Genomic DNA, 19,777 nt, shown 5'->3' with positions numbered 1-19,777 from the left:
CTTTGGGAGCTTGGCAGGAAGAAGGGTGTCTCCTTGATCTTTGGCCCCCCTAGTTCCCTGTAAATATTAACTTGCAGGGTTGTTGTGAGGATTATTGTAATGGTTAAAATAACACATCTTTGGTGTGTATCCAAAAGATGATGTGCCCAGTGGTAGTTACTATTAACACAAGTTGTAGTACATAAGAACACTAAGCAAAAGAGAGGCGGATCACTCAGCCTTTCTATAGATGATTACCTATTTGGTTAACTTCAAACCTTTTGACATGGTGAAAGATTAGAACATGGGGCCCAGGAGAAAGTGGCAGGACACGTGATGAAGTGGTAAAATCAAAGGCTTTGGCACCCAAACGATCTGCCTTTAAACCTTGTATTTCTTCTTCCTATGCCTAAGCTAGTCCTTCCTCCCGTGTCCCGGTAAATTGGGGATAGCGATGCCTATCACTGGGGATGCCACGAAGGTCAGAGACAGTCGGTGAGGTGCCTGGAACTGCTGGGCCTCGGAAGCTGTTGTTGGATTAGAGTGGGACCTGCCCCTGGGACCTGTCGCCAGGAATGCTGCCCAGGCCGGACGACCGGGGAACGGGACCTGCAGCTGGGGCCAGGGGCTCCGGTTAGGCAGCCCGGGGTGGTCGGGTCGCGCGCCCAGGCGGAGGCCGAGAGCTCCCTCGGGCCTTCCGTTGGCAGTCTGAGCTGCCTCTGCACTCGCCGAGGAGGATTAAAGCCAGATGTGGCCGGGGGGGGGGGAAGGGGGGCGGCGCGGAGACGCCGAGCTCTCGGAGCCTGGGACCCGAGACCAAGACGCAGCTCCAGACCTCGCCGTGACATTAAATGCAGCGGGGGGAGGAAAGGGATCCCAGGAGAGTTATATAGGCTGCGAGACGGCGCCCCTAAATGACAGCCGGCCAGGCCACTGACGCGAGCGGCTGGGCCGCGCGGGGGCGCCCGGTGGAGGGCGCGCAGCACCGGCGGCCAATGGCTGGCGGGGTCGCGGGCGGGGCCGACGGGCGGGGCGGCCGCGGCGCTCCAGCGGCGGGGGCGGAGTCGCGCTGGGGAGGCGGGGCACCCGGCAGCAGCAGCGGCTGCAGCGGCGGCCACAGCAGCCTCGGCGGCGGCCGCGGCAGCACTGGCAACGCCAGCGGCGGGTGAGGGGCTCACGGCTCGCGGCGGCGGCGGCGGCGCGCGGGCGGCCTCGAGGTGGGGGCGCAGGGCGGCTGCGCGGAGGGGCGCGGGATGGAGGGGAGGTGCCGGCTGCTGGGCTGCGAGCCGCCGGGTCGCGAAAGATCCACCTGCTGGTAACGGAGGCGCCCGCGCCGCGGCCCGACCGGGAGCTCGCGCCTCCGGCTGCTGCGGGGCCGGATCGGGGCGCTGGCTGGGCCTCGGGGCGGGGCGCGGGCCGGGGCGCCCTGGCCGCGGGGTCAGCCCCGTGCCACCGCCGCCGCCGCTGCCGCTACAGCCCCTTGGTGCCGCGCGCTCTCGCGGTGGCCGGCAGGGCGCCTGGTGCGTTTCCCGGCGCTCCCCGGCGCAGCGGGGCTCGTCGACTTTGGGGCAAAGTGGAGCAAAGTGCGGGCTTAGGGGGTACTGGGGGGAAGGGAGAGTTGCCCGCGGGACCCGGCCGCCAGGGCCCACCCCCGCCCCGGGGTTGGAGCCTTTACAGGGCCGGGGGCAGGTGAGGCGGGGGCCAGGAGGTCCGGGGCATGGAGACAGGGGTGCTCCCGCCGACGCGGAGGCGGCGTGTAGCGGTCGTAGCGAATCTTTCTACAAACTGAAGGTGTGAGGGTCGGGTGTGAAAGCGCACCCCCATGCCCCCCAGGCCCCAGTTGTCCTGGAGGGGGAAGCTGCAGATGGGACCCTTAGGTTGGGTCCGGGTGATTGCACACAAAGTGTACCAGGTGACACCTCCGAGGCGTGTTTTGCGAGCTGGCAGTCATACCACTTGCGGGCCCGCTTTTATTTCTCGCAGCGTGTGTTTCTCTTGAGCCCGTTCATTGAGTCCGAATTGCGAAATGTAAGCAGACATAATGTATGTTTTTAATGCTTTCCATGGATTTTGCTGTTGTGCTTTTGCTGTCGGACGAATTCTCGTGGAAGATAATGATAGCGTCGCTCGGTGGCATACAGAACCTAAATTTAGAATCAAATAATCGTTTTGTGGTTTATCTTTCTTTTTCTGAATGTTAAAAAAATAGTTTTATTAACAGGTTATCGTGGCATGGGTTTCTTTAGCCCGCACTTGTAAATCCGAAAATGTACTGGACGATGAAATTATGTAAACTGTATTAATGAAAGATATTAATCCTTTGATAAATTTAAAATAAATGAAATTTTACATAATTACTGTGTATAAAGTTGTATAGCTTACGTCGTGGATTTCATGCTTGTGCCTTTCTTCAGGCACCTCTGTCCTGTCTGTGGGATAATGAGGGAATATGCCATTCAGCAAAGTATTCTCAGCCATAAAATGTATTGAATGTTTCAGAGAACACTTTAAATGAAGGTTTTTGTATCTAATAATAAAACAATAGGACTGAAGCCCTTAAAGGGCAGTCAGATGAAACACTTTTCAGTCTGAGGTCTAGAGTTGAAGTTCCATTTGTCTTTGCAGGATGAAGAAGATGATTAGTAATTTTAGCCACCACCTTTTTTATTGTTAAAGATTCAAATATGTTAAGTGATCATCTCAGCATTAAAGTGTTAGATTCAAATTTTTGCAAATGATAAACGATAAAAAGATAAAAATGAGTCACTTTGTTTCTTGCCTTAGGTAGTCAGTCAATCCAGAGGGCTCTTGGCTGTCCAGACTGTGACTGCCTCCTGGTTGAAGAGCATGGAGATCATTAGTTTTGCTTTGGTCTGGAGTCTTCACTTGTGCTGTGCAGTTAAATTTCATTAGTTTGGAAACCCTAATTAAAATGTATGACTACATTCTTAGTAAAATGCTCTTACATTTGTCCTGCAGAATTTCAGGTCTTATTTGTTAGTAGAATTGGTAAGTGTCTTCAGACTGAGCTTAATAGCTTCCTGGATCCAATTTTTAATATTTGGTATATTTTTCACATTACTAATAGTATATCTATAGTCTACTTTGATTTTAGAAGTCATTCACTTTTATTGTATTTATACTGAATTTTATCATATGGGCTTTCTTTGTCTTTAATAAAACTATTTAGAAATATCCTTTATGATTCCTTCTCCACTTCCCCGTAATAATTAATTGGATGTTTACTCTAATAACCTGTATACTTTTAGGTCTTTCACTAGGAAAAAATCCTTCCTGAAGTAGGGTGCGGCTAAATATGTAGCAACAGAAAGTTATATACATTTTTATATAATGTCGCACCAGGATTATAATTCTACATTACATAATTCACTGAGTTATCACATCTCTTTTTATAATCAGAACTCATTATTGGGTGCTTATTGATATAAGACAATATATTAGGCACTTTTAAGAATTTAGTCCAAATTGTAGGATTTTGCCACAAAGATTTTAAAGTCTAAACCATCAGTGTGAACGTGTTTGATGTTAACTTGTCTTAACTATAGAAAGTGAGTCACTTTGGTTGTAGAAAATAGTGATAACTTTTGAGAATATCTTTGAAGTTCTTTGTTTTCAGATAGTAAGAGGAAGCAAGGAAGTAGAGGGGTTCAGTGCTTCTAGAATATTATGCCACAGTGAGAGCTACTGGCCAAGGAGGGTTAAAAGGCATGCTTCGGTGTGTGTGTGTGTGGTGGGGGAGGGGTGCTTAGCCAGAGGTTACAGGAAGTGAGAAATTTGTTTAAAGTCTTAGGTTTAAACTCGGAAATTTCCTATGAATTTTGCAGCTTATTTCATAATAGATCCATATTCGTTATAGAAGAGAACATTTTTAAAATTCACACACTGTTGGATAACAATACCTCAGGAAGGTTCTCTAGACAGGGAGTGGCCCTAGCACTTCTCTTTGTACTTACAAGGTGCAGGTGGCCCAGTTTGAGAGGCAAAGGGTGGTGGGTAAGATTAGTATTCCCTCTCTGGGTTAACAGTGCCTGTCTCATTACACCTGAAACTAATGTAACATTGTGTATCAATTATACTTCAATTTAAAAAAGGCCTGCCTCTTAGGGTTTTGTTGAAGATTTAAAGCATATAATGAAGCATAGGAAACAGTACCTTGTAGCTTCTATCATTGTTACCATTAATACTATGCCTTAGACTAGCAGAGATTTCTAGTTACTATGTTCAGTTTTACAAAGTAGCTGAGATGGTGGTTTCTGAATTGCCTACAAATGGCTACTTTAATCAGCCATACTTTGTAGCTGAGGGAATTGTCCCTTGGGCTTGTTAGGCATTTTTGGAGGTGCATTAACTCACCCCAGTAGAGTGTGTCTTAGTATATTGCCACGTGCATCTTATGGTCCCTTTGAGGCCACTGGGAATCAATGGACATCTTGGAGTGCCTGACATGCCCCCAGGGAATGAGACTGGCTATGCATAGTGCAGACCAAACCCGTGGCTGGCTGCAGTTGTTTGTTTTGTTTTGTTTTGTTTTTTTGGTTTGTTTGTTTGCTTTTATTTTTTAACACAGTTAACATTTATGGAGAACCTATTAAGTGCTAGGTGACTATACTTAAGTACGTATAAGGACTTGATTGAATTCAAATTTCTCAACAGCTCTGCTAGCTGGGTGGTGATGTCCAGATTTTCGGAGTGAATGTTCTGGTTGGGTTGCTGCATTTTCTAAATCCTTCCGTATTCCCAATTGACACCCTGGGAGCAGGTTAATCACTGGAACAACTACATTTCTTTTATGATAATGATAAATGGCAATAATAACTGTGACCTTTCTATTTAACATTATTTGTGTCCTCGAAGTGGAGCCAGGACAGGTGGTTTGCTCAATTTTATGGATGAAAAAGCGAGGCCTAGATCAGTGGCACACCTGAGGTCCTATATAGAATGATGTTGCTGGATCTAGAGCCCAGGTTTTTTGATGCTTGTAGGTTGTAGTCTGTCAGTTTTTCTTAAAATTTTTCAAAACAGTAACTATTATTTTGCAATAGGAAAACTGAGGAGTGTGACAATTATATTACTTAGGAACTGTTGTGTGATCCTCAGAGTTATCAGCTTGGAATCTGTGGCTTACTATTTGTTTAACAAGTCCCACAACTTCTCCCTTTAAATAATGAGCCACAATTTTCTTTTTGCCGACAAAACAGAATCAATGAGGAGGGAATATAGTTTGAAGCTCTTCTTCTGGAGGGGAAACACCATACGATTCTAGAATATAATAAATGAATTGTTTAGGTGTGGGGATAATCTTTGTAGATGGAGGTTAGCCCAGCCAAAAGTCTGTTCATAATGGTGAATGACAAATGAAGAAAATAATATTTTGCATTATTGAACAAGTTTTTCTTTCTCTTTTTTCCCTGAATAGGAAGAAAGAAGCCTGAGACAGCAGCCTATGAAGACTGTGAAGACAATCCTGAATAGCAATTATGAATGGTGTTGCTGCTAGGCTTGTTCTGCGGAGCATCTGAAATGAACCTCTCTTATTGATTGTTTTTATTGGCCCAGAGCCAGGAGTACTGGATTCAGTTGACTTCAGGATTAAAAAGAGAACAGTCCTGGTTATCATCATAAACATATGAACCAGTGTGATGGTGAAATGAGATGAGGCTCCGAAATGGAACTGTAGCTACTGTTTTAGCATTTATCACTTCGTTCCTGACTTTATCTTGGTATACTACGTGGCAAAATGGGAAAGGTAAGGCAAATATCTCCAAAAATGTGCATGAAATGTAGTAGTAAAGGGTGCATAAATGCTTTGGTTAAGTACCCCAACAGTCTGCATGTTGCATGCTCTCTGCTGGTGGCCTGCTAGTTTCTTTCTGATACAAAAATGAAACTGTATTCTTGGACAGAGGAGACAGAATTTCTAATTTGAATGGGGTTTGTTTTCGATTTCTTATAATTGCACTTGGAGAAATAGATACTGATCAGTGGTTATATTATACATGGCAGCCAAGTTGAATAATAGACTTTTGTTTTGACATTTTATTTTTATTAAACATCATAAATGCTTAATAAGCTTCTTTGTACTGGATGTTGTTTAAAGTGCTTAAAAGGACACAATCAGCGCCTTCATGAAATTTACATGCTGATTATAGTAATGATTTGGTGCTGTGTAGTTAATGATTTAAACTACATGTGTTGACAGATTGCTCTTTGGGCAAGAGTATTTATGAAGTGGGTGAGGATAAATTCTTAAAAACTGGAAACGGGCGCCTGGGTGGCTCAGTTGGTTAAGCGGCTGCCTTCGGCTCAGGTCATGATCCTGGGGTCCTGGGATCGGGCCCCACATCTGGCTCCCTGCTCAGCAGAGAGCCTGCCTCTCCCTCTCCCTCTGCCTGCCACTCTGCCTACTTGTGCTCTCTCTTTCTCTGTCAAATAAATAAATAAAATCTTTAAAAAAAAAACAAAACTGGAAACAAATTTTTTTTTTTTAAGATTTTATTTATTTGACAGAGAGAGACACAGCGAGAGAGGGAACACAAGCAGGGGGAGTGGGAGAGGGAGAAGCAGGCTTCCCGCGGAGCAGGGAGTCCAATGTGGGGCTCCATCCCAGGACCCTGGGATCATGACCTGAGCCGAAAGCAGATGCTTAATGACTGAGCCACCCAGGCGCCCCTTGGAAACAAATTTTAAGTTTATTGTGTTTTACTGTTGAATTATGTTTTTAAGGAAGGTTATTTGTTAAGTGATATTCAGGGATAATGCCCTTGCTTTTTTTTTTTAACCTTATTTATTTATTTATTTGAGAGAGAGAGAGAGCGCACATGTGCATGCACAGGGGAAGGGCAGAGGGAGAGGGAGAGAGAGAAAATCTTAAGCAGGCTCCATGCCCAGCACAGAGCCCGGCTCCAGGCTCAATCTCTCACAACCCTGAGCTCATGACCTGAACCAAAATCAAGAGTCGGATGCTCAGCCTACTGAGCCAACCAGGTGCCCCCATTCCTTATGTTAATCTAGGGAATGTTGATGGCAAAGAAGGATGGAAGTATATATTTGGTTTTTTAGAATCAAGTTAGAGAGGTCATCATCTCCAGGTTATTTGAGGGTCCTATTGCTGGTGTTATTTTATTAACTTACATGAAGATAACTGAAAAGGTGCATTCGTTATTTAATTTTCCTCTGGCATGTATGTAGATATGTCTATGTAGATGTGTATATCTCTGAGTACATGTGTATAAAATAAGCTGATTAAAGTGGAAAGCATATGATCTATTCTTTAAGCAAGTATACTATCTCCCCCCTTTTTTTTTCTTTTTCCTGAGTTGGGCTGTAATTTTGAGAGGAACTATACCGGGGAGAAATGAATGAAAAACTTGGTGAAGACCTTTATTCTTTGTGGACAAATATATACATTTTAGATTCGTTTTTTAATTGTACCAAAAGGAGAAGACATACTTAGGAAGACCTTTGACTAGTTAATTTAATCAAACTATTGATTGTCCCAGACATGACCAAAACTGATCACTGGCCTTAAAAGTTTACTTATGAAATAAGAGAATTAACCATAAGGGGAATATATGGATTTTTTTCTTATCAGGAAACTTATCTATTCAGAGTTATAGTCATGGAGAAATGTGATCCTTCTCACTGAGTCTTATGTAAGGGATTAAAATTTTTGGAATCTCCATTCCACTTACCTTGTTTCTTGTGTAAAGGCATTATAAGCATTATTTTCTCTTTGTATTAAGCTGTCTTTAGGGGTGCCTGGGTGCCTCAGTGGGCTAAGCATCTGCCTTGGGCTCAGGTCATGATCCCAAGGTCCTGGGATCGAGCCCCATGTCACTCTGCTCAGCGGGGAGCCTGCTTCTCCCTGTCCCTCTCCTTCCGCCTCCTACTCCCCCTGCTTGTGCACTCTCTCTGTCAAATAAATAAATAAATAAAATCTTAAAAAAAAAGTTGTCTTTAGAATCAAGATTTAAAACATATATTCTTTCATCCTGTGGTATTAGATACACACAAAGTCCATTCTCTTTGATTATCATTCTTTGACCAGCTCTGTAATCCTTTCATGCATATTCTTCTGCTCTGTTTTTCTGCTTAGTGTTTTGTCCAGACTTTTTCAGGTATCAACAGAGGACTCCTGTTATGGTTATGTAAGATCCTCTGTTTTTTTAAATTTTTTTATTTGTTTAAGATTTTATTTATTTGAGAGAGAGAGGAGAAGCAGGCTCTCCATTGAGCAGGGAGCCTGGCGTGGGGCTCAATCCCAGGACCCCTGGGATCCTGACCCGAGCCAAAGGCAGATTCTTAAACGGACTGAGCTACCTAGGCACCCCAATCCTCTGTGTTTTAATGCTATCATTTATGTAACTGATCTAACTGCTGAGCATTTGGATTCTTTCTAGATCATTCTGGCAGTCAGATAGCCTGGATTTTCCAGAGCGGTCCTGATCTCAGATATTCAGTTCTAGTATACTCATCAACCATGTGCTCTGATTTTTATATTGAAAGTATGGTTTCCATAATCATTGACTTTGATGGGCTAGTAGTTTTTATTTTTCATTCATTCATTGGTCCCTTTTATAGGTACCTATCCTGCCTAGCACTGCATTAAATGCTATGAATATGAAAGAAATAAGAAACTTAACACCTCTTGAGAAGCTCAGGGACTGGGAGGGGAAGATTCAGGTAAACAAAAGAAATATGATATCAATAGACTGAGATAGAAGTAATAACATGGTGCTGGGGAAGCATATTGCATGTTATATATGATTTAGTTTAATCCTTATAACAACCCTGGGAAGAATTACTACCCCCTTTCACTAGATGAGAAAACTGAGGCAGAGTGGTTGAGAAATTTGCCAAGGTCATACATTTAAGTGGTAAAGTGAAGTTTGAACTCCGTCATGCTGGTTCCAGAGATTATGTTCTTAGTTATTGGTCTACTTCCCAGAAGAGCAGAGACTGAGGCTACTAATTCTTGAGTCACTTCAGAAAGAATAAATAGGAAGGTGATGGCAGGTAGAGTAGTTGAGAGTGGGCATGTCGGGGAGAAAGTGCTCCTTGTGCAGCCACGAAGTTCTGAAAGGGTGTAGAGTGTTTGTGCTTTGGAATTAGGAGACACTCAGTTTCATGGGCACATAGGACTCCTGGACTCTCAAGGTTTAGTTGGTAATCACAGCGCAGTTCTTAACATATTTTTCATAGGTCTTCATTTAACACTTGGAAGAAAACATGAGCTGGTCCATGGGTTTGGCATAAGTTTGGGAGAATGTTAGAAACCCAGCCAGGGAAGATGGAGTTAGGGCTGGGACACCAATTTTTGCAGGGTATGCAGAATTAAATGAGACAGAATTCTAATTATGTGGGATGGACAGGTTGGGAAAGTTGTAAGCAGACGTTGTGAGAGTGGGACCAGAGTTATTACAGGTCTCACTTGCAGCTGGGGTTCTCCTAAAGAACTTCCTACTTTGGTCAGGCACAATCCAGAAATTGGGGAAGACCGAGCAAGCAATCTGCCTGTCCATAGGGACATATAACATTCATGTACATGTTTTGTGTGGATTTCTGTGTGGACATAAGTTTTCATTTCTCTTGAGTATTTGCCTAGGAGTGGAATTGCTGGATCACGTAGTAACTCTATATTTAATCATTTGAAGAGCTGCCAGACTGTTTTTCATAGCAGCTGGACCATTATGCATTCCTTCTAGTAGCATATGAGGGTTCCAATGTCTTCACATGCTTTGACAACACTTATTACCTGGCTTTCGATTCTCATTCTAGTGGTAGGGAGATAGTGTTTTATTGTGATTTTGATTGGCACTTCTCTGATGACTAATGATGTCTAGCATCTTTTTATATACTTTTAGCAATTTGCACATATTCTTTGGGAATTGTCTATTCAGATCCTTCGCTTATTTTTAAAAAAGGGTTATTTGTCTTTTTATTAAGTTATAAGAGTTCTTTATGTATTCTAGATATAGTTTCCTTAGCAGATACATGATTTGCAAATATTTTCTCCCATTCTGTGGATTGTCTTTCACAGTCTTGATGGTGCCCTGTGAAGCACAAGAGTTTTAAATTTTGATGAAGTTCCGTCTATTTTTGTTGTTCCTTGTGCTTTTGGCTTCGTATCTAAGAGTTCATTGTCATATCTGAGATAATGAAAATTCTGTTATGTTTGCCTCTAAGAGTCTTGGCCTTTGATCCATTTTAGGTCAGTTTTTGTGTGTGGTATGAAGTAAAGGTCCAACTCGATTCTTTTGCATCTGGCTATCCAGTTGTCCTAGCACAATTTGTTTAAAAGACTGTTTTTCCCCCATTGAATGGTCTTGGCATTGTTAAAAATCAGTTGATCATAAATGTATGGATTGATTTCTGGACTCTCAATTCCATTCCATTGATATTCCTTCTGCTAGTACCAGGCTATCTTGATTATTGTTGCTTTATAGTAAGTTCTGAAATTGGGAAGTGTAAGTTCTGCTACTTTAACTTTTTTAGGATTGTTTGGCTATTTTGAGTCCCTTGCAATTCCATGTGAATGTTAGCATCTGCTTGTCAATTTGTATAAAGAAGTCAACAGGGATTATGATGATCTATAGATCAGATTTGGTACCATTACCATCTTAACAGTGTTAGGTCTTCCAATCCATAAAACATAGGATTTCATTTATTTAGGTCTTTAATTTTTTTTCAACAATTTTTGTGTACATTTACACAGTATAAGTTTTATGCTTCTCTTATTAAATTTATACCTAAGTATTTTATACTTTCTGATAGCATTTTGAATGGAGTTGTTTTCTTTTCTTTTTTTTTTTTTTTTAAAGATTTTATTTATTTGACAGAGAGCTAGCAAGAGCAGGAACACAAGCAGCGGTGAGTGGGAGAGGGAGAAGCAGGCTTCCTGCTGAGCAGGGAGCCCAATGTGGGGCTCGATCCCAGGACCCTGGGATCATGACCTGAGCTGAAGGCAGACGCTTAACGACTGAGCCACCCAGGCGCCCCTGGAGTTGTTTTCTTAATTTTGTCAATTTTCATCACAAGTGTATAGAAACACAATTGATTTCTGTATATTGATCTTGTATCCTGCTATAACCTCGCTGAGCTTATTTATTCTAATAGTGGATTCCTTAGGATTTTCTGTGTACCAGATCATACCATCTATGAATAGAAGTAATTTTATTTCTTCCTTTCTAGTCTCAATGCCTTTTATTTCTTTGTGTTATTTAATTTTTCTGGCTAGAACCTTCATCAGTGTTAAATGGAAGTGATGTAAGAGCTGACCTCCTTGTCTTGATCTTAAGGGGCAAGAAGCCAGTCTTTAAATTTAAGTGGGATGTTAGCTGTGGTTTTTAAGTAGATGCCTTTTTTTTTTGTTTTCAGGTGAAGGAAGTTGCCTTCTATTCCTGATTTGCTGAGTGTTTTTATCGTGAAAATGTGTTGAATTTTGTCAAATGAATTTCCTGTGTCTATTGAGTGATTTTTGTTGTTGTTCTGTATTCTACTGATAAGATATATTACATTAATTGATTTTTAGGTGTTCATCCAACCTTGCATCCCTAGGATAAATAACACTTGCCCATGGTGTATAATTCTTCTTAGTTGTTACTGGATTTGGTTGGCTAGTATTTGTTGGGGATTTTGCATCCATAGTCATAAGGGTTATTGGTCTGTAGTTTTCTTGTATTGTGTTTGTCAGTTTTTGATATTAGGGTAGTATTCGTTTCATAGAAAGATTTGGGAAGTGTTCTGTTCTATTTTTGGAAGAGTTTGTGGAAAATAAGTATTCTTTGAATATTTGGTGGAGTCAGCACTGACATCATCTGGGCCTGGGCTTTTCTTTGTGTGTAGTTTTTTGATGACTGATAGAATCTTATTACTTGTTACATACAGGTCTTTTCAGATTCTGTATTTCTTCTCCAGTCAATTTCTGTAGGTTGTATTCTACTAATTTGTCCATTTCACTTAAGCTATCTAATTTATTGGCATACAGTTCATCATATTTCTTTATAGTCCTTTCTATTTTTGTGAGATCAGTAGTAATGCCCCCTCTTTTGGTATTCTCATAGTTTTAGGATGTTTTTTTTTTTTCTTGGTCAAACTAGCTAAAAGTTTGTCGATTTTGTTGACCTTTCGAAGAACCAGCTTTTGGTTTCTTGATTTTCTCTATCTACTCTCTATTTCATTACTTTCTACTCTAATCTCGATCCTTTTCTTCCTTCTGCTTGTTTTAGACTTAGTTTGCTCTTCTTTTTTTAGTGCAGGTAAGGTTTTTCTAGAAGGCAAGTTTATTGATTTGAGGTCTTTTTTCTTTCATACTGTGGGCATTTATAACTATAAACTTCCCTCTAGGCACTGCTTTAGTTGCATCCCATGTTCTGGTATGTTCTGTCTTGATTTTCATTAATTTCATAGTATTTTCTGATTTCTTACTTTTGTCTTTTACCAGTTAGTTGTTTAGGAGAGTGTTAATTTTCTTATATTGGTGAGTGTCCCGAATGTTTCTGTTATTGGTTCCTAATTCCATTTCATTGTGGTCAGAAGACATACTTTATATTATTTCTGTCCTCTTAAATTTATTTAGATTTTTAAAAATAACCTAGCATATGGTCCATCCTGTAGAATGTTGCATGTGCACTTGAGACTATATATGCTGTTGTTGCAGGATGGAGTGTTCTGTAGATGTCTGTCCGGTCCAGCTGGTGTATTGAAAGAGTATTGAGAATCCAACTATTGCTATAGAATTATCTCTTTCTGTCTTCATTTTTGTCAGTTTTGCCTCATGTATTTTGGTGTTCTGTTATTGGGTGCATGTATTTTTCATTTTTAAATATTTATATTTTTATTTTATATTATAATTGAATATTCCCTGTTTTCTCTAGTAACATTTTTGTTTTAAAGTCTCTTTTGTCTGAGACTAGTATATCAGTATATAGCTATTCCAGCTTTTCTGTGGCTTCTACTTGTATGCTATGCTTTATTCTGTTCTTTGACTTTAATAATTTATTTGTGTCTTTAAATCTACAGTTTGACTCCTGTCAACAATCTAGAGTTTGATCATGATTTTCTGGAACTAGTCTGACAATGTCTACCTTTTGATTAGACTCTTTATCCATCCATGCTTACTGTTATTGATATAGTTTGATTTATATCTGCCATCATTTTGTTTTTCATATGTCTCACATCTTTGTTCTTCCTCTTGTCCTTTTTTTGCATTGATTGAATATTTTCTAATGTAACATTTTAATTTCGTTAATGACTTCTTTCACTATTTTTTGAATATATTTTCGTAGTTGTTCCAGGGTTTATCATTTACATCGCAACTTATCAGAATCAGCTTCAGGTTAATGCTAAGTTAATTCCAGTAATATATAGAAATGTTACTTCTATATAGTTCTATCACTCCCTCTTTTTGTGTTGTTATTGTTGTATACTTTACATCTGTCACTATTATAAACCCAACAATACATTGTTATTATTTTACCATCTGTTATTTCCTTAGCACATTGCAGCTTTATTCTCACCTACCTCCTTTGTTCTGTTATTGGCAAATATATTTCCATGTGTTACAGACTTGGTGATACATTATATGCATATCACATTATACTATTTTTAAATAATTGAAGAGAAAAAAGTGTGCATTAACAGTGTCTATTATAACATAATCACTGGTGCTCTTTGTGTGGATTTAAATTGCTGTCTAGGATTACTTGCTTTCAGCTTAATGATTTCCTCTAGTATTTCTTGTAAGGAAGGTCTGCTAGCAATGAATCCTTTCAATTTTTATTTATCTTGGAATATGTGTATTTTACCTTCATTTTTGAAATACAGCTCTGCTGGACTTAGGATTCCTGATTGATAGGGTTTTTGTTTTGTTTTGAAGGACTTTGTGTCATCCTACCGCCTCTGGCCTCCATTATTTCTCCTGAGAAGTTAGCTGTTGTTCTCCTTGGGGTTCCCTTGTCATTGATGGATCATTTTTCTTTTGTGGTTTTCAAGATTGTTCTGTGTTTGACTTTTATCATTTTTACCGTGATGTGTCTGTTTATGGGTTTTGCTTCCTAGATGTGTAGGTTACTGGTTTTCAGGAACATTGGGAAGTATTAAGTCATTTTCTTTGAATATTTTTTGTTTTGTTTTGTTTTTACCTTTCTCTCCTCTTCTGGTATTCCCAGTACATTCATGCTGTTATTCTTAATGGTATCCCAAATTTCTATGAGATTCTGTTCATTTTTCTTCATCTTTTTTTCTCTTTCTTCAGTTTCCGTAATCTCTACTGATCTGTCTTCAGGTTGGCTGATTCTTTCTTTTTGCCAGTTCATATCTACTGTTGAGGTCCTCTAGTGAATTTATAATTTCTATTATTGTACTTTTCAACTCCAGAATTGGCATTTGGTTCTTTCTTAAAATTTCTATCTCTTTATTGATACTCTCTTTGATACAATATTGTCATGCCTTCCTTTACTTTTTCAGTGACGTTTTCTTTTAGTTCTATGAGTGTATTTATAATGGCTTCTTGGAAATATTTACCTGCTAAGTCCTACATCTAGTCATACTCACAGGGAGTGTCTTATGCTGCCTGCTTTTTTTCTGGTGTATGGGTTCATATTTATTTATTTGCATACCTATAATTTTTTGTTGGAAGTTGGACATCTTAGGTAATACAATTTAGCAACTCTGGATACTCTCCCGCTGCCACCCCCAGGGCTTGTTATCTTTGCTTGTTTATTTGCTTATTTATTTGTTTAGTGACTGGCAGGATTATTTTAGCCTGTCTTCCCTCTCCCCTCCACAAGGTTGAGTGTGTGTGTTGGTCCTCAGGGAGACACAGTTTTGGGTATGCCCACAGTCTTCCTAGGATGCTTGTTATTATGGGTAGGACTCTCTTCCACTCTTTCAGTGACCACTACACTAATTGCTGGCTGATTGTTCTGTTGTTTACAAGAGTGCACTGGAGCATAAATTCTGCTACAAACTAATCAAAATGTGGTGCCTTTGAAGAAATGTTTCTGAGTTCAGTGTTTTTGCTATTTGTTCTGACCACAGGAAGGCTCCTCCTAGTTGTCCCTTTTCCTCGTTTTTTTCTTGCAAACTAGGCACCAACTCCTGCAATCTAGGTTGTATCTTCAGTAGTTCTACAATTCTCCCAGTTCCCTTCAGCACAACTTCTGCTGCTAAACTCCCCCTCTTTCTTTTGCAAATCAAGCAAAAGTTCCTTCTAAGAGCTTAGGACCCATCTATTTTATGGCCTGCTTTTCCACCAGGCAGAATTTCTGAGCCAGGGCTCTGGAGGTGGGGGTGAGGACAATGACTAGCTTCTCTCTGAGTGTACTCCCACTTCTAGGAGCTGAGCGCTAGGTCAGTGGAGGGGGCCGGTAGCAGGAGGAGGTCTTGGCTCTGCCTCTCCTGGCAGGGAACCGCTGCCTCACTGGGCAGTGGAATGAGTTTTAGAGCCCTAGTATTCTCAGTACACTGCGTCCAAGATAGAGCCTTGGGGGCATGAAAAGTCTGGGTGTCATATCCTGTTAGGGATAACAATATAGAAGGCAAATAAAGCATTTTGTTTAAAACTGTGGATCTTATTTACAAATAAAAACAGTAAATGAAAAGCTTTTAGATTTTTTAAGTTTTCTTTACAAAATAAGAATGCTCCTTTCAAACAGACTCTAAGGGAAATTAATAGTAAATCTAGGGTTTGGAGTATACTGTCATAGTTCTGGCTAACCAAAATTGTATAATTGTGTTTGTTGAGTGACTTCTGTGTGTCGGGCACTATTAGAGGTTTGGGTCACATTACTGAACATGTCAGAAAAATCCCTACTTTAGTGTGGGGGAGGAGGAGAGGAGATAGCTAAAAAATAATAAATAAAGAGTAAGCTGATGAATAATAAATGTGTTTTTTGTTTTTTTTTTTAAAGATTTTATTTATTTATTTGACAGAGAGAGACACAGCGAGAGAGGGAACACAAGCAGGGGGAGTGGGAGAGGGAGAAGCAGGCTTCCTGCCGAGCAGGGAGCCCGATGCAGGGCTCGATCCCAGGATCCTGGGATCATGACCAGAGCCAAAGGCAGATGCTTAATGACTGAGCCACCCAGGCACCCCAACATTTCTTTTTATTTTTTTTTTAAAGATTTTATTTATTTAGTTGACAGAGAGAGACACAGCGAGAGAGGGAACACGAGCAGGGGGAGTGGGAGAGGGAGAAGCAGGCTTCCCGCTGAGCAGGGAGCCTGATGTGGGACTCGATCCCAGGACCCTGGGATCATGACCTGAGCCGAAGGCAGACGCTTAATGACTGAGCCACCCAGGTGCCCCAATAAATGTGTTTTTTTAAGCTTTTTATTTTGAAATAATTTTAGATTTACAATATATCTGAGGAATAGTACACAGAGCTCTCCTATACCCCCTAAAATGAACAACTTAACATTACCACAGAGTGTAATATTCTAAACCCTCAGACTGGCTTTGATACAGTGCTGTTCACTCATCTACAAGCCTTATTTGAATCTCACTGGTTGTTCCACTAATGTCCTTCTGTTCTAGGATCCAGTCCAGGATCCCACATTGCATTTAGTTGTTATGTTTTCTAGTCTCCTCCATTATGGGAAATTTCCTTAATATCTTCTCTTATGTTCTTGGCACTTTTGAAGCCTTTGGCCAGTTATTTTGGAGAATGTCCCTTAATTTGAATTTGTCTGATGATTTCTCATGATTAGATTGAGGTAATGCAGTTTTGGCAAGAATACCACAGAAATGATATTGTGTCCTTCTCAGTGCATAATATCACAAGGAACATGATGCTGAAGTGTCTTATCACTGGTTATGTTAACTCGGATCACTTGGTTAAACTGGTATCTGCCTGCCTTCTCCACTGTAAAGCTACTATTTTTTTCTTTGTAATTAATAAACATTTTGTAGAGGCTTCTCTAAAATTAAGGGGATATCATCTGTTTCTCATCACACTTTTGCCCACAAATTTTAACATCCATTGGTTATTTTTGTCTGCAACAATTTATTACTATGCTATTTGCCAAATGTGAGTTTCCACTTCTGCCATTTTTTCTACATTTAGTAATTGGAACTCTGCTGAAAGGAAGAGATGTCTCTTCTTCCTCCTTTCTTTTTTTTTTTTTTAAGATTTTATTTATTTATTTGACAGAGAGAGACACAGCGAGAGAGGGAACACAACCAGGGGGAGTGGGAGGGGGAGAAGCAGGCTCCCCGCAGAGCAGGGAGCCCGATGCGGGACTCGATCCCAGGACCCTGGAATCATGACCTGAGCCGAAGGCAGACGCTTGATGACTGAGCCACCCAGGCGCCCCTCTTCCTCCTTTCTCATATCTTGATATGAGTATGGACTCATGGGTATTTATTTTGTTCTGTGGGTTATAATCCTTTACTATCCTTAACGATTTTGGTGTTTAAATTGTCCCAGAGTTGGCCATTGGGAGTTTCTTCAACTTGGCTTCTGTGCCTTCAACATGCTCCTCTCATATTTTTCAAATTTATTGAGATGAAATTCACATAACATAAAATATATTAAAGTGAGCAATTCAGTGGCATTTAGTACATTCGCAGTGTTGCACAACGAGCACCTTGATCTAGTTCTCATTCATTTTTTGAACCGTTTTTGATTTTTCTGGTGCTGTAATGTGCTCCAGGTTCATCTGGTATCTTCTCTGCCCCAGCCCTGGAAGTAGTCATCTCTTCAAGGACTCTCTAGTTCCTTTAAAGAATGGAGTCTTTGTGGGCTCATTCCTACCATGGCATCACCACTTAGCCTCTCAGTAGACAGTGCAAGAAAGTATATGTGTGTATACACATATATTAAAAAAAAAAAGTTCATACTGATCCCTCTCATTTTAATGTAGTACAACTGTTCATTCTGGTTTCTACATTTCTTTTTTTTTGTAACTTATCTCTTGTCTCCCACAGTTAAAAACAAAAAAGGCTGTTAGTATCCCAGTATAGTTACTTATTTACTCAGTTACAGAATATACAGAAAGTAGTTTCAGAATTGCTAACCAATATCCAGGTGAAAAATTTATTGGGGTACAATATCTGTGTACAGGTCTTTTTGTCTTAAAATTATATAGTGAAATGCTGTTTTCCAAAGTTACTTAGTTATTTATTAGTCACTTTCTTTACAGTGTGGTTATCCCATTCAGTTATAATACATGTAAGCCCATACATAAGCCCATTTATTACTGCTTGTATTCTATTTTGGGCTCCCCTCCATGTCTTGTTTACTGCCATCATTTACATTTTGAATATGTGAAACATTATCTTGGTTCTGAGACTCAACTGTAAAAAAAAGCCTAAGAGAAATATCCCTCCTCATTCCTTCTACCCCATTTCCATTTCACCCTTCTTTCTACCCAGTTTCCATCTCTCCCTTGCAGGTATTCACCCTCATTTTCTGTTTTATTCTTTCTGTATTTCTTGTTGCACAAATTGAGCAGAGGCATGAACATTTCCTCATCTCCGTTTCTTTCTTATGTGACAGGTAGCGTACTAGAGATACTCTTCTGTGCTTTGCTCTTCCCACTTAGCAATGTGCCCTGGAAATTGCTTCATAGCAGTTCATGGAGAGCTTCCTCATTCTTTTTTTTTTTAACAACTTCATTGTGTTGAATGTACTGTAATTCATCCAACCACTCTCCTCTTTAGGGGCATTTAGGTTTTTAATGTGTTTATTCAGTATCTTAAGTGCATATTTTCTGTCAGGCATTGTGCTGGGTCTTGAATAATGAAAATCTAGTTTATAGGGGTTTTTTTAAGTTTAATTTTAGCCTTAATTTTTTTTTCCCAAACCATGGGAAATCAAGAACTTAATGTTTTGGAAGAAAACTGTAGTTGCCACCTATGTTGTAAACATGAAAGTCTGGAGGTAGAGTTGATTTGATTACCATTTAGATTTAAGTAACTTATTCAGGAAAAGTAGATTTTGTCTCTCTCTTGCTGAAGTATATTTCGTTTGCATCCTAAACTTAGTATATAGTTCTCAAATCCTAAAGATAAAAGGTAGGCCAATTTTTAAGAAGCTTTATATTTTATTTATATATATACATATATTTATATATGTATATAAAAGAGGGAGAGGGAGAGAGAGAATCTCAAGCAGCCTCCATGCCCAGTGCGGAGCCCAACACAGGGCTTGATCTCATGACTTTGAGATCATGGCCTGAGCCAAAGTCAAGAGTCAGATGCTTAACTGACTGAGCCACCCAGGTGCCCCTATTTATACCTTTTTGACAGGAAGCTAGAAAGTAACTTGCAGTCAGTATTCTTATTTTTCCAATTTAAAAAGTAATAAATAGTCACATGCCAGGCTTTTTACTCTCTTCACAGTTGAGGTGATAGGATACAGTTTTCTAGCCAGGGGGACCCTGAGTTGGCATGTGTATCTTCATTTCAACAGGTTTCGATACTTACTGTCTTCAGAGCAATTTTATTTCTTCAAGTATTGAAATATAACGTACATATAATTGTAGGAGTATAGCTCTGTGAATTGTCACCAAGTGGGTACCATCTGTGTAACAAACTCTGGAAGGAGAACACTTTTGCACTATGTGTCTTGGTGTGTGTTGGTACCTAAGTTTTTTGGCGTTTCACCTAGAACTTGCCAATAAAATCTTTCTCATGGTACTTCACTGAAGGAACCAAACCTTGGATTTCAATTCTATACTGAGGTTTGCCTTTAGCCTTTCTACTTGCCCAGGATTTACTGAATGCTGTGTTTGCCCCTCTTGTACTAAGCGATGGGGACACAAGGATGACTGA

General features: G+C 40.3%; 1 protein-coding gene across 8 annotated transcripts in view; it reads left to right on the top strand.

The window, feature by feature from the left end:
- Window positions 1–1,080: 1,080 nt before the first annotated feature.
- The window catches only part of MGAT4A (alpha-1,3-mannosyl-glycoprotein 4-beta-N-acetylglucosaminyltransferase A), a 124,999-nt gene continuing 106,302 nt past the window's right edge, over window positions 1,081–19,777 (top strand). For 5 of the 8 annotated variants that reach the window (XM_035001738.1, XM_035001739.1, XM_035001734.1 and 2 more), the window contains exons 1-2: window positions 1,109–1,196; window positions 5,417–5,746. In XM_035001738.1, the coding sequence (XP_034857629.1) occupies window positions 5,653–5,746 (94 nt within the window). In that variant the 5' untranslated portion in view covers window positions 1,109–1,196; window positions 5,417–5,652. Of the gene's footprint in view, window positions 1,197–1,448; window positions 1,500–1,717; window positions 2,008–5,416; window positions 5,747–19,777 lie in introns of those variants that run through there. The other 3 variants (XM_035001735.1, XM_035001736.1, XM_035001737.1) reach the window with 3 other exon arrangements.

This window comes from Mirounga leonina, unplaced genomic scaffold (genome assembly GCF_011800145.1).
Source record: "Mirounga leonina isolate KUSES-001 unplaced genomic scaffold, KU_Mleo_1.0 Mir_125, whole genome shotgun sequence".
Lineage (NCBI taxonomy): Eukaryota > Metazoa > Chordata > Mammalia > Carnivora > Phocidae > Mirounga > Mirounga leonina.
This window is presented reverse-complemented; position numbering and strand designations above follow the sequence as displayed.